Source organism: Haemaphysalis longicornis, unplaced genomic scaffold (assembly GCF_048455015.1).
Source record: "Haemaphysalis longicornis isolate Haplotype H1 unplaced genomic scaffold, Haemaphysalis longicornis Haplotype H1 scaffold_7, whole genome shotgun sequence".
NCBI classification, from domain to species: domain Eukaryota; kingdom Metazoa; phylum Arthropoda; class Arachnida; order Ixodida; family Ixodidae; genus Haemaphysalis; species Haemaphysalis longicornis.
The window spans coordinates 18,415,311-18,427,651 of record NW_027526422.1 but is presented as its reverse complement, the minus strand read 5'-3'; the positions used below and the strand labels follow the sequence as shown (position 1 = coordinate 18,427,651).

Genomic DNA, 12,341 nt, shown 5'->3' with positions numbered 1-12,341 from the left:
AATTACTGCGTTGGTATCTAACTTGAAAACTTTGAAATGTGTGAAGCACACTTCTTGGAGCGCGTCATAAACACACACCATTGTGGCTGCTGTATTTTATTTGGCCAGCAAAGTATAGTGGTAGCAATATTTTAGAGACTACATACTTTGGTTTGTATTTGTGACTCGCCATAGGAAATTATCTCGAACCTATGCAAACACTGACATTTGTGGGTATCAGCACATGTAGTCACTTATGCTTCTTTGGAAAAAGAGAAAAAAAAAAAGTAGGCTTGATTGTGTTGACACAATGAAAACTTATCAGGGGGTGCTTATCTGGGTTGTGCAGCTCTAACATGTTGTAATCCAATCGCACTGTGGCGCCTTTGTAGAGCGTTGCTATCAGTTGTCAGGTTATCAAGCTTCAAAGGCGGGAAACAACATTCGACCCTGCTTTCCCAGAGCAGGGATCAGTTTGTTCAGACATGTTGCATTCACATGGCGTGCTCTGCTTACAGATAGAAAAAACCAGAGGCTATAGTGAAACAGTGTTTATCCTTCCTTCCTTTCATTCATGTAGTGTCAGCTCTAAAGTCCTGGGCATTTAATGTGCATTTTAATGCAAGTGTGCTGGAATTTGATCAGGGGTATTGTTTCACTACAGATTGGGTACCTTGGAGAAATCGACACTGTTAGGTGCAGAAGCGTCTGCAGAAAGTACAGTTAATCTCTGCCAGCAATTCATGATTTTTCTTTTTTTGTGAAAGAGCATCAGAGCTCAAGTTCTGAGAAGTAGTACACAAGCCAAAATGTCATTCTCAAAGTGTCCTCAAAAATGTCTTTTTTCTTTATTTCTACACTGCAGTGGCTGGATGCAGTTCTGACCAGTTGCATCTTCTGCTTCTTTGCATAATCAGGCCATAACAGAGGCCCAAGTTTGTTGCATGTCAATGAAGGAAACAGCATGGTGTGATGGTGCCATAAATGGAAGGCCTTATTGTGTGGAGCACCCACAGGTTGCACTGTCTTCGGCTTAGTGGGCACACATAGAAGCAGAAGCCGTTGAAAGCTATCAATCTACCCGCCATGGTGGCTCGGTGGCTAAAGCGTTGTGCTGCTGAGTCCAAGGGCGCAGGTCTGATACCGGCCGTGGTGGCTGCTTTTCTGATGGAGGTGCAAATGGGAGCAAAAGCTCCTGTGTGTTGAGATGTCAGTTCACGTAAAGATCTCCAGGTTGCGAAAACATGATTGATTGATTGATTCTAAGTTTTAATGTGCCGACACTGCACAGGTGATGAGGTGTGCATTGGTGGAGGGCTCCGGATTAATTTTGGCCACCTGTGGATCTTTGACATGCGCCGAAATCTCGAACATACGGGCGGTTGTCAAAATTAATCTGGAGCCCTCCACTGTAGTGTGCCTCATAGTTCAGGTGTAGCTTTGATGCATTAAACCCCACAATTAATCAAAAAATATCAATCTGCAGTGTATGCCACATGGGGGGGCACGGCTAGTGCAGTCTTATCCACATTCATTGCCTTGTGTATGTTTTTTAACACTTTCGTAACTGCGCCTACTCCCATCGATAGCACGTTATTGATGAATACGAATTCAAATTTTGGTGCTCTCCGAGCGCTTCTGGCCAGCTAACGCCATCCAAAGGGTAAAAGAAGAAGTATTTCATTAGTTTTACTTTCCAGTTTCTTTTCTCCACCGTGGGGGGGATTTTTAAAGGTCCTTCACCGCCGGGCACACCTGGTTTCAGTTGCGGTGCCGATGCCACTTGGCGATGCTCCACGGGAACGGCAAATTTTTAGGGATTCCAATGAACCTGAGCTGTAATTCCTGAATGATGGTAGCGGCACAGTCACGTCAGACGCTTTGGTTCTTCAGACTTCAGTATGGTTGGCAAAAGTACGTCAAACTGCCCCGGAACGCCAGAAGGTATCTGCCGGCAAGTTTCGCTTTCTCCTCTGGTTGTTCTATTGCTTGCACGTGTCAATGGAAACATATCCGGCCTGTTCTCAAGGTCACAGCTTTAATCTCCAGGGTGTCGACTTCGTTTGGGCAGGACCACTTGGCGCCGGCTGCATAGTGGAGCCAACCTTTGTTTCACAGCGTCGAAAAACTGCTTCATGCGGTGGCATGATAGACACTAGCGCCTATGTTTTGCATGTATGTAAAAACTTTTGTACTTATGGAGCTCACATTTGCAGTATCATTCTGTAAGGGCCTTGTAAGTGTATATTTCAATTTTTTTGTATGTTTACCCTGTGCAAAGTAGCATTGAAGTTTTCCTCTTTCTTTTTTTCTTTTTGTTAGTTAATTTTGTTAGTTAATTTTTTGATAATATTCATAATAAATCTCTTGTTTGAAATCAATACTGTTGGAAAGCCCTATCCTTCGTCTATCATTTCATACCTTACACTTTAGCATCAGCCATTTTCTGTGCAGGAAAAATATTTTTTGGACTACCCAAAAACAACAGATTTTCCAGTCACGAAAGTGCTAGAGTGCCCCCCCCCATCCCCCCCCTCCAAGCCATGACAAGTCTCAACATTCTCGGTGCACGTTAAAGATCCCCAGGTGGTCGAAATTAATCCGGAGCCCTCTACGACGGCGTGCTTCATTGCCTGCGTTGCGTCAGCGCATTAAACCCTACAATCAATCCATCAGGTCTCGACATTCTCGGGTGGCCTGACCCCAGAGGTGGAACTGTTGCAGCGTTTGTGTTGCGTGAATTGGTACCTGCTTCATGTTGCTTTAGGAGGACTGCTCCAATTCAGTCCATTGCATGCTACGCCACTGCTTGATGCACCTTGATGTGACACCTGGCGTGCTGTCCTGTTCTTGTTCCTTGCTGTGCAGCTGCCTGGCAAGCTGAACGAGCTGGATGATGCTGGCCAGCTGCCCCTGGACTTGGCGCTGTCCTCTCGCCAGGAGAGCATTGCCAGCACCTTGCTCAACTACCGCGCTGACGTCAACGCCACAGACTTCAGGGGCCACACCCTGCTGCACAAGGCCATCGAGAGGGGTGGGCATGCACGGCAGTCTCTCTTTCCCCCGTGGGATGCGTTCGTGATCCTCTCTCAATGTTATGGGCTTCTAAATCTTCTCCCTCGAATGGTAATCAGATAGGATATGCTTTGATGGGAAGAATCTTGTGGCGTGCACTGTGAATGAGCACATTGAATGGCAGTTGTCACTCAAACAAGTGTGCCCTTCAGTTCAAAAACATTTTAGCATTCACTGCAGCCAGCTTAGTTTTGAGATTTGACTGCAGGGGGGAAACTTGTAAAAAAAAATGTTATGCTATGTGCCTTCTTAGAAATCTTTCACCTCGGCTTAATATGATGGCTCACTGGCTGAGGTGTAGTTGCTGCGCTCAAGGACGCGAGGGTTCAATCCCTGCCATGGTGGCCATTTTTTTTATTGAGGCGAAAAACGAAACGACTCTATTGGAGATTTAAGTCGCATTAAAGATCACCTGTTGGCCTAAATTAATTTTTAGCCCTCCACAATACCACACCTCAGAGCCCAGGTGTACTTGGGCCAAAATTTGAATTTGACTGAGTGACAGCGCCAGGTTCAAGTATCACAACTTCTTACAGAAATGTATCTTGGCTGCAGGATCAGATAATCAGCATTGAGGTAGTATTTGTAATTCCTCGACCTCGCGCTGTGGAGATTTCAAAGGGCCATGTTCTTCTGCAGGTGACGAGTTTTCTGCCCTGTTTCTGGTCGAGCACAAAGCTTCCATTGACCTGGCTGTGCCTTTGGAAAAAGCGACGCCCCTCCACATGGTTGCCGGATTTGAAACCGGTCACGAGTCGGCCGAAGGAATGGTCCGTGTGGCCGCCTGCCTCCTCAAGCATAGTGCTGACACCAATGCTCAAGACAGCAATGGAAAGTAAGCAGTTATTACAATTTTTTTTTTCTCTCAAAAGACGAGCTTTCGATGCTTGCAGCTTACTTTGAAATGCAACTTCTAGAGCTAGATTAGTTTGTCTAGATGTGTCATCTTGAGTCATTGAGCGAAGACGTTTGTAGTGTTGTGCCTCATAATGTCAGCATGCGTGTTTCCCTGCAGCACACCCATTCACCGGAGCATAGGGGCGAAAAACACGGGTGTCTTTGGTCTCTTGCTGGAGAGCAGCGCCATCAACCTGGAGCTTCGGAACAATGACCAGCACACGCCACTGGGCTTCGCGCTTCACTCGTGCCCAGCCCCGTACAACAAGGAGAGCTTCGCTGGTCGCCTGGCAGACCGGGGGGCCAGCCTTGATGCTGTCAGCAGGATTACAGGTGATCTCGACTGGCTTGGTCATGCTGGTTCATTAGCAGCACAAGGACTGGGATGATGAGGAAGGTGACAGAAAGCAGCACTGAGTTATTGCTGGTTCATTTTTTAGATGGACGTGTGTTTTTGAAGTGTCTAGAGGCAATGAAACGAGGCAAAGTAACTTGCTTCAAGAAAAAAAACAAAAAAAACAGGAGAACGCTTGTTGTAAAGTAGTTTATTGTTCAGTCAGCACTCGCACCTCGTAGTCCATAACACAGTCCCGCAGCATCGCATCACAGTTCCCGCAGCACCGCACTTCCAGCAACACAGTCCCCCATCCACACAGCCACACTCGCCATACCCATAGGAACGCTTCACCCCGCCATTTTCCGATTGCGTGATGCCAATGCCGCTGTGGTTCTACCGATGGGCTCCCTGGCCCCTCACACGTTTATTCTATTTGACTAAGGGTTAAAAGCCAGCTGCAACACAAATCTACCTGCCCCAAAATCTGTTTGAATGTGTGGTATACGCCGCTAAAGTCTCCAGTGACCTAACCTCGAACTCCCCACACGCTCAGTATTTTTATTAAAACCGTCCGAAAACATGCCGCTATGGTCGACACTGCACAAAGCAGAGTGTCGCCACAACTGGTCGCCACTGCGACGAACTTTCGGATGTGACATTCCAGTCAGGACTACCACGCGGCCATCGCCTCTCCTCAGTAGCCCTGTTACGTGTGGCCTCACATGAGCAAGCAGCGTAATTCGTGCCTCTTACGCTCTTCCGTAATGCGAAAACTGAAGCAGCTCTGGGTTGCCGAGACCAAAAGAGCAAATTCGAAGACCGCCAGGGCCGGCCAACGTGAGGCAATACACCATCGCCGAGCGAGTACGGCAGTTGCGGGTGATTTCATGGTTGCGACAGCGGTAGCAGGCTCTGGGTCGACTCTACAAGCAGGTGAGATGCGGGTACGGCCTACGGCAGACGATACGCTGCTGGCGCGGCTGCTTGGTGCATCGGTGCGCGAATGAGTACAGCAGCTGTGCAGCGCACTGCTAGCTCTCAGCCGGGCATCTCTACGAGTACACAATACGCGAGAACGGCCGATGCGAGGCGATACGCTGTTGTCGTGGCCGGTCAAGGCACGAACAAGTATGGCTGCTAGCTGTGCGGCGCACTGCACGATCGTGGTCGGTCGACTCTTTGTGTGCGCGAGTGGCACGAGTACGGCCGATGCAAGGCGATACGCTGCTGTCACTGTTATCGCAGGTGGCCCGTGAACAAGTACAGCACCCGGCGCTACACGGAATAGGTTCAGTTCAAACCTCATCAAAGAATAAACAAAAACTAGCCGCCGTTGCCAACATTTTGCTCACCGGTTAGGAAAAAAAAGAAAAGGGGGCACATTTGGCAGCATTGAGCCTCGAGAAAGGTCACTGTTTTAACGACGCCAGCGAAGACCCTGCAGTGCTTTTGTTGCTGCCTGGCATCATTATCTAAAGATTTGGTGCGGGCACCCTGCTAACAGGAACAAGATTGCCTGTGTAAACTAAAATAATAAAATTCTGGATTTGAACTTCGATAATATGCGCTGAAACCAAATTATTGCACGCTGCTGGCATGTTTTTGCGCTTTCCACCCACAGTAGCTTTATTTTTTTCTTTCACTCACAAATGCAGGACGGTTCGATCGGCACAGGGCATATTGGCTGTGCATATTGACATTGACAGGGCATATTGACAGGGCATATTGACACCCATCTAGCGCTCAACACTGCCTTTTGTTTCCTAGCTCCCAGCTTCGCCACGACACCTCGTGATGCCTGTGTTTACCTTTGACTGGGCAACTATAGGGGTGTTGCAGCCATTCACAGCAAAGCAGTAATGGTTGCACGAACTTCTCAACCCGTTTTTACGCAAGTTTTTTGAGAAACTGACGACCTGAAACACATCGAATGCACGCCGCCTTCTCGCAGGCAGCTGTGGGAGAATCCAACAGCTGCGCCCACTCGATTCCTGACTGATACGGCACTTCCAGCCAGCTTAATGGCTGCCGTTTCTTTCCAGTTTTGGTTTTAAAAGAGCATTTCTGATCTTTGTTTATGATGCAGCAACATATTTGGGCCTCCAAATTTTGCACGTAGCGCCTTTTAATATAATACTGCTGGAAAATAGTGCATTTAGGGGCCAGAAATTTCGTTGCAGTTGGCTTTTAACATCTAGCTGCTGTTTTTTGTGTGTCACACATTCATTCAGCTTTAGCTTTGCGTTGTGCAGGCATGCATTGTGCAGACACACTAACACTGTGTGCCTTAGCCGTGGTTAATTGCATCCCACAACAAAATACTGCATAAAACCTATAAAAGAAGCAATTGCTTTTGAAATATATATAAATGACCCGCCGTGGTGGCTGAGTGGCTATGGCATTGTGCTGCTGAGCCCAGGGATGCAGGTTTGATTCCCGGCCGTGGCGGCCGCTTTTCTGATGGAAGCAGAAAGTGAAAATGTCCTTGTGTTTAAGATTTCGGCGCACGTTGAAGATCCCCAGGTGGTCAAAATTAATCCTGAACCCTCCACTACGGTGTGCCTTATCACCTGTGTCGAGTTGGTTCGTTAAACACCACAATTAATCAAATATATTGAAATAGCAGCTTCGTATTGCTACAAACACAGCCTCAAAACTCATTTGTTTCATCACCAGCCGTGCCTGGCTATCTTATTGTGTGTTTCAAATGGAGTATGCATTTGTTCTTTCACCTGGCAGGCTTGTTTGATAGGAAAAGGGTGTAATTCTTTTCCTAACCCATCATGAACCTGAACTGTTCCTGTTAGACAACATCCTTGATTTAATTGGAAATTTTTTGGAATGGAGAGCCATTCAAGGTACATAAATGCATGCAGAGCAAATGCCATGGCATTCAATTCGCCAACGCTTGACTGTGCACGGCGCTTTGTTGACTGCTTCTTCGACGTTTGTGCTTTTCTTCCAGTTTGTTGAATCAAATTGAGCATTGCGTTGCTCTTTGCTACGGGGCAATATTTTGGGCTGCTCCTGGTTATGGTGTGAAACACACTGCACATAAAAGAAGAGCAATATCAGACTGTTTCAACAAAGATGGGGAAATTCTTAGGCGTCAGGGAAGTTCAAGAAATCTATGGGTGTTTTGGGTATCCTATGGGTATTTTGTACAAGCCATGAACTGTACTGCCCTTGTGGACGGCAGATGTTGCCTCTTTAGGAGGGCACCTTAAAGGGAAGGTGAAGTGGTTTTAGAATTAAAAGAAAAGTTGACTAGCAGCAAGTACACATTGAATAGTTCATGTGTACGAAATATTTTCGCAATACATGCAATAGAAGCGGCGCAATGAGCAAACAAAAGTGGCCCGATGCCCCGCCCCCATCTCGCCGCGCGATGCCGGAAGACCGAAGCGCGCGGGCGAAAACCGGCTGAAAAACGTCATACCTGGACTTCCGCCCGGATCGGCCGCCTCGGCCATGCTCTTTTCGCCGTGTTTTCTTGTGAATGATACTTGTTGTTGTTGTGGTTGATAGCACTCATTTGTACAATTTTCGTGTTCAAAAAGTATGCACGAACGCCAAACGAGGCATACGTTATCATGCCGTATGCCTAAGCAGAATAATACCATGCAGGGATGCTTGATAACACACGGAAGCGACAGCCGAGGTGGCTGTGCTTGATGACAGAGAATATACTACACTACGTTAAATACTTTGTAAACCGCTCCAATGCGTTTTTTTTTTTTTTTTGATGCGACGGACGTGAATGTTCACATTTGTGGGATTCTACATTTCACACACTAGTGATTTCCCACCCCGCAGCCATCCGCGCTCAGCAAACATGCCGTGCGAGCGCCGGCTGCGGACGGATCCGTTGTTTGCGGAGACAGACAAAGGCAGGAGGCGGCGAGGGCAAAACATCAATGGCAGCATTTATTGCAAAGTGCAAATCAAATACACTGCATACAGACTACTCGTAGGCCATAACGGGAACACTGGGAGCGAGACATTAAACAACGCTAGAGATCGAGATGGTTCGACTCACCGATGGCATACCGGAGCAGCGGAGCGCTGTGGAGTGCGAGCGCGGTTGCAGTCTCCCAGCTCGTCCGAACGCGTCCTTTGTGGCGCGTTCCCCAGGTCAGGACCAGCGCGCCGAAACGTCCGCGCGCTACCGGATCCCCGAGACAAGAGAGCGTCCCCTCGTCATGCCACGTCCCACCAGACTTCGCCTTACGGTGGCGCTAGTATCGAGGAAGAACTGGTTCTCGGGTAAGGCAGAGGGGAAAAGGGTCAACGCTTCCACCAGGGCGAAAACAAACCGTCCGGTCACTGGCGCCCTCCCGTATGGTTCCCGTCGCGTGAGCGAGGCGCATGTGCACGCCAGCCGCAACGGGAAGCTAGCCAGAAAAGGGGTTCGCGTGAAAGTCGCGATCCCCACATCCCTCCCTCCTAAATTCCTTGCGTACGCCGGTGAGAGCTGACTACAGGACTAGAGGCGACGAAAAGTTCGTTCGTCGATTAAATCGTTAGTCACTGCATCGTGTTGCCTACGCCGGCTTCCACTCGTCCAATGCCACCGTTGGTAGTGTACCAGCAGGCCCGGTCGTCGCCCGCTGATGTCTGCAGGCGGGTAGCTCCGGGAAGAAACCAGCCAACCCAAGCAAGCGTTGCTCAAGTGGCGGCACATCCGTGATGGCCCGTGGCCGCCGAGCGACCAGACTGCCGACTCTCTCAGCCAGGCTGGTGACGGCATGCCGCACCGCACCCCTTCAGCAGGCTCGGCAGCTCGCCCGGAAAAGTAGACAGCAGCATAAACACGCTCCGTCATGTGGTCCAAGCCGGGGTGGCTTAGCTGCACAAAGAAACTCCCCGCACCTTCAGTGTACGGCAGAAAAAATAGCTCTCCGATCGCACCGCCTTTGTGGCGCGATCATAACGACAACTGCCGAGTTGTCAGCATTGCCATCGCTCTGTTAATGTCAACAAAGCCCAATAAACAGTCCAAACCCTACAATGTATAGGGCAGGAAAAAACAGGCTGCAGTAGCCCTTTGATCCCATCGATCATGTGGTTCGATGTCGAATATCACAACTGCCAAGGCTTCGGCATAATTACCAGCTTGTTAGCGTCAACAAAGCACGCCAAATTGTCCTAACCCTGCAGCGTGCAGGGTAGGGAAAATACGAACTCGATTGCATCGATAACGTGACACAATCCGATGGTTCAGCTGCTAAGTTTCTCAGCAATGCAACCGCTCTGGAAATGTCCACAGAGCTAGAACCTGTTCTAACCCTATACGGTACAGGGCACAAAGAACACACACGGTCGCATCGACCGCCCGGCGCGATGCTTAACCACACAAGTGCGAAAGCAGTATTTGCTCGCATCAGTAGCACTTCATTCATACACATGAACGCGGAAACAGTATTTGCTCCCAACGACAGCCCTATGTTCACACACATGAACACCGGTTGCGTAAAAATGCTGAAATACGTTTCAACACACTGGCGCTTAGTTTACGTGAACAGAGCTTGGTCTCTCGAGCCGAACAAGAGGGCTCCTGCGACGTTACAATCAGCGGGCGCAAAGTTTGCCTCGCGTAATTCTCCCCGTCAGTGGAAGAGGGATGAGGCCCCCCTTCAGTCCCGTCGCCCGCGTGGCGCGACAACAAAAACAACTACGCTGCGGAAAGCAGTTTTTAAGCAGCGAGGGGTCAAAGCAAGTCTTTCCTGAGGCGGGAGAGATTCCTTTCTCTCGCGCGAGGCGATCAACAAAAGAGGGGCAGCGCTCCATGCGCCCTCGCATTGTTCCCAAGGTCGTGCCTTCTCCGGGAGGACCGGCTGTGAAAGCCTTCGGGTCACTCACTTCGGCAAACGACCCGCATCCAAAAACACAACAAAATAAAACAGACCAAACGAAAGAAACCCTGAACGTGCCCGTACGTGCAGCCGTGAGGAGACATCTGCTTTTTAGGGTCCTACACGCTCGCTGCAACACAAGCAGCTTATGAGCGAGCGGCGCCTACCGCATTCCGCGGTATCGGAGCGCCCATGCCAGGCTGCAATACCAGCTAGCCTTTTGCGGCACACGTGGCCCAGCCACACGGCTCCCAGAGCCTCGACTCCCGGAGTCGACAAAACAAAAAGAAAAACTCGGACCCAAATTGCAGCTTCCGTACACACTCACTTCGGGCTGACACAACGGCGCGGGCTCCCGGCCTCGCGTGGATGCAAACTCGGAAACCCTCGTTTCCATAAACAACAACGTCCCGACAAAAATTCGGACACCACGTCTTAATTGGCACCGATGTCCTGCCATATACACGATTGCTGCAAACTCGGCGCTTAACAAATTAAAAACGCTGCAGCAATAAATCATTCGCCTCACTCTCAGGAAAGTTCGCCTCTGCTAATAACTCGCTCCAATAAGTTAGGCCTGAAGTCTGTTGTCTGTGCTCGGATCGTCCGACGCCAGAACAAAGGATGCTGCCGTGCCTCCTGCTCGTCTCCGCAAACAAGGCCCCACGTTGGGCGCCAGATGTGGGATTCTACATTTCACACACTAGTGATTTCCCACACCGCAGCCATCCGCGCTCAGCAAACATGCCTTGCGAGCGCCGGCTGCGGACGGGTCCGTCGTCTGCGGAGACAGACAAAGGCAGGAGGCGGCGAGGGCAAAACATCAATGGCAGCATTTATTGCAAAGTGCAAATCAAATACACTGCATACAGACTAATCGTAGGCCATAACGGTAACATTGGGAGCGAGGCATTAAACAACGCTAGAGATCGAGATGGTTCGACTCACCGATGGCATACCGGAGCAGCGGAGCGCTGCGGAGTGCGAACGCGGTCTCCCAGCTCGCCCGGACGCGTCCCATTGTCGCGCGTTCCCCAGGTCAGGACCAGCGCGCCGAAACGTCCGCGCGCTACCGGATCCCCGAGACAAGAGAGCGTCCTCACGTCCTGCTACGTCCCACCAGACTTCGCCTTACGGTGGCGCTAGTATCGAGGAAGAACTGGTTCTCGGGTAAGGCAGAGGGGAAAAGGGTCAACGCTTCCACCAGGGCGAAAACAAACCGTCCGGTCGCTGGCGCCCTCCCGTATGGTTCCCGTCGCGTGAGCGAGGCGCGTGTGCACGCCAGCCGCAACGGGAAGCTAGCCAGAAAAGGGGTTCGCGTGAAAGTCGCGATCCCCACACATTAGATTCTAGATTTAGGAAGGATGGGGAATACTGCTGTACTTTGGCCGGGGATGTTTCGTTCCATTCCAGAAACCAAGTCACATTTGTTCAGGAAATACTTGTTTCGTTAAACGCGTCGGTTTTCTTTCCCGATGGGCTCAGGACAGTGTTAAAAAAAAACAATGTTTTGGCGAAACTAAAACAAGGGACCAATCCTGATAGAAGTTCTCTCCCGGCTAAGAGGTAAACAGTATTCCTACAAAGTAAAAGAACCAAGACAACCAGATTACTTATTTTGCAAGTATACATGTCACGATAAGGTGATGTTTGTCTGGAATTAAAAAAAAAAAAAAAAAACACCACTCCGAACCACCACCGTGCCATAATTTGTGTTGACTGCGGGGGCCTAATTTTTTGCCCAAGATTCCGTGTGGCTGCATATTATAACCTGGCAAGCACTTGTTGTCACTGAACCTCAAGTGTGCTCCAGTCATAGTCGGTGATATTTATAATGATGATACTAAAAAAATAAAGAGCGAAGAGTAAATATACGGCCTCTGTCCGACTAGCGCGGTAAATGCTTAAATCTAGAAATGCTGAAAGAGGCCAACGATTCATTATCACAAACGTTTGGTGATTGTTACCTAAAGTAACGTAACTACAACGTAACTGCCTTGTCCGACTGGTCTGTTAATTATAATGAGGTGGCCGTAATATTGTAGCAGAATGCGCAACGCACAAGCGAACATCAAGCCCTACTACAGCCAACAATGCTGAGCAGGCACTAGTATGCTGCAGTGTTTTCAGAATAAATGCATGTGAAGCAGTAAGACGCCACTCATCGAAGTGCAGCTAGGAATCGCGGAGGCGTCGTA

General features: G+C 49.4%; 1 protein-coding gene across 1 annotated transcript in view; it reads left to right on the top strand.

Annotated features, from left to right (window-relative positions):
* The window catches only part of LOC144144642 (rabankyrin-5), a 48,254-nt gene that overhangs the window by 11,160 nt on the left and 24,753 nt on the right, over positions 1 to 12,341 (top strand). The window contains exons 7-9 of the mRNA XM_077676167.1: positions 2,848 to 3,013; positions 3,694 to 3,889; positions 4,070 to 4,284. Coding sequence (XP_077532293.1) covers positions 2,848 to 3,013; positions 3,694 to 3,889; positions 4,070 to 4,284 — 577 coding nt within the window. The remainder of the gene's footprint in view (positions 1 to 2,847; positions 3,014 to 3,693; positions 3,890 to 4,069; positions 4,285 to 12,341) is intronic.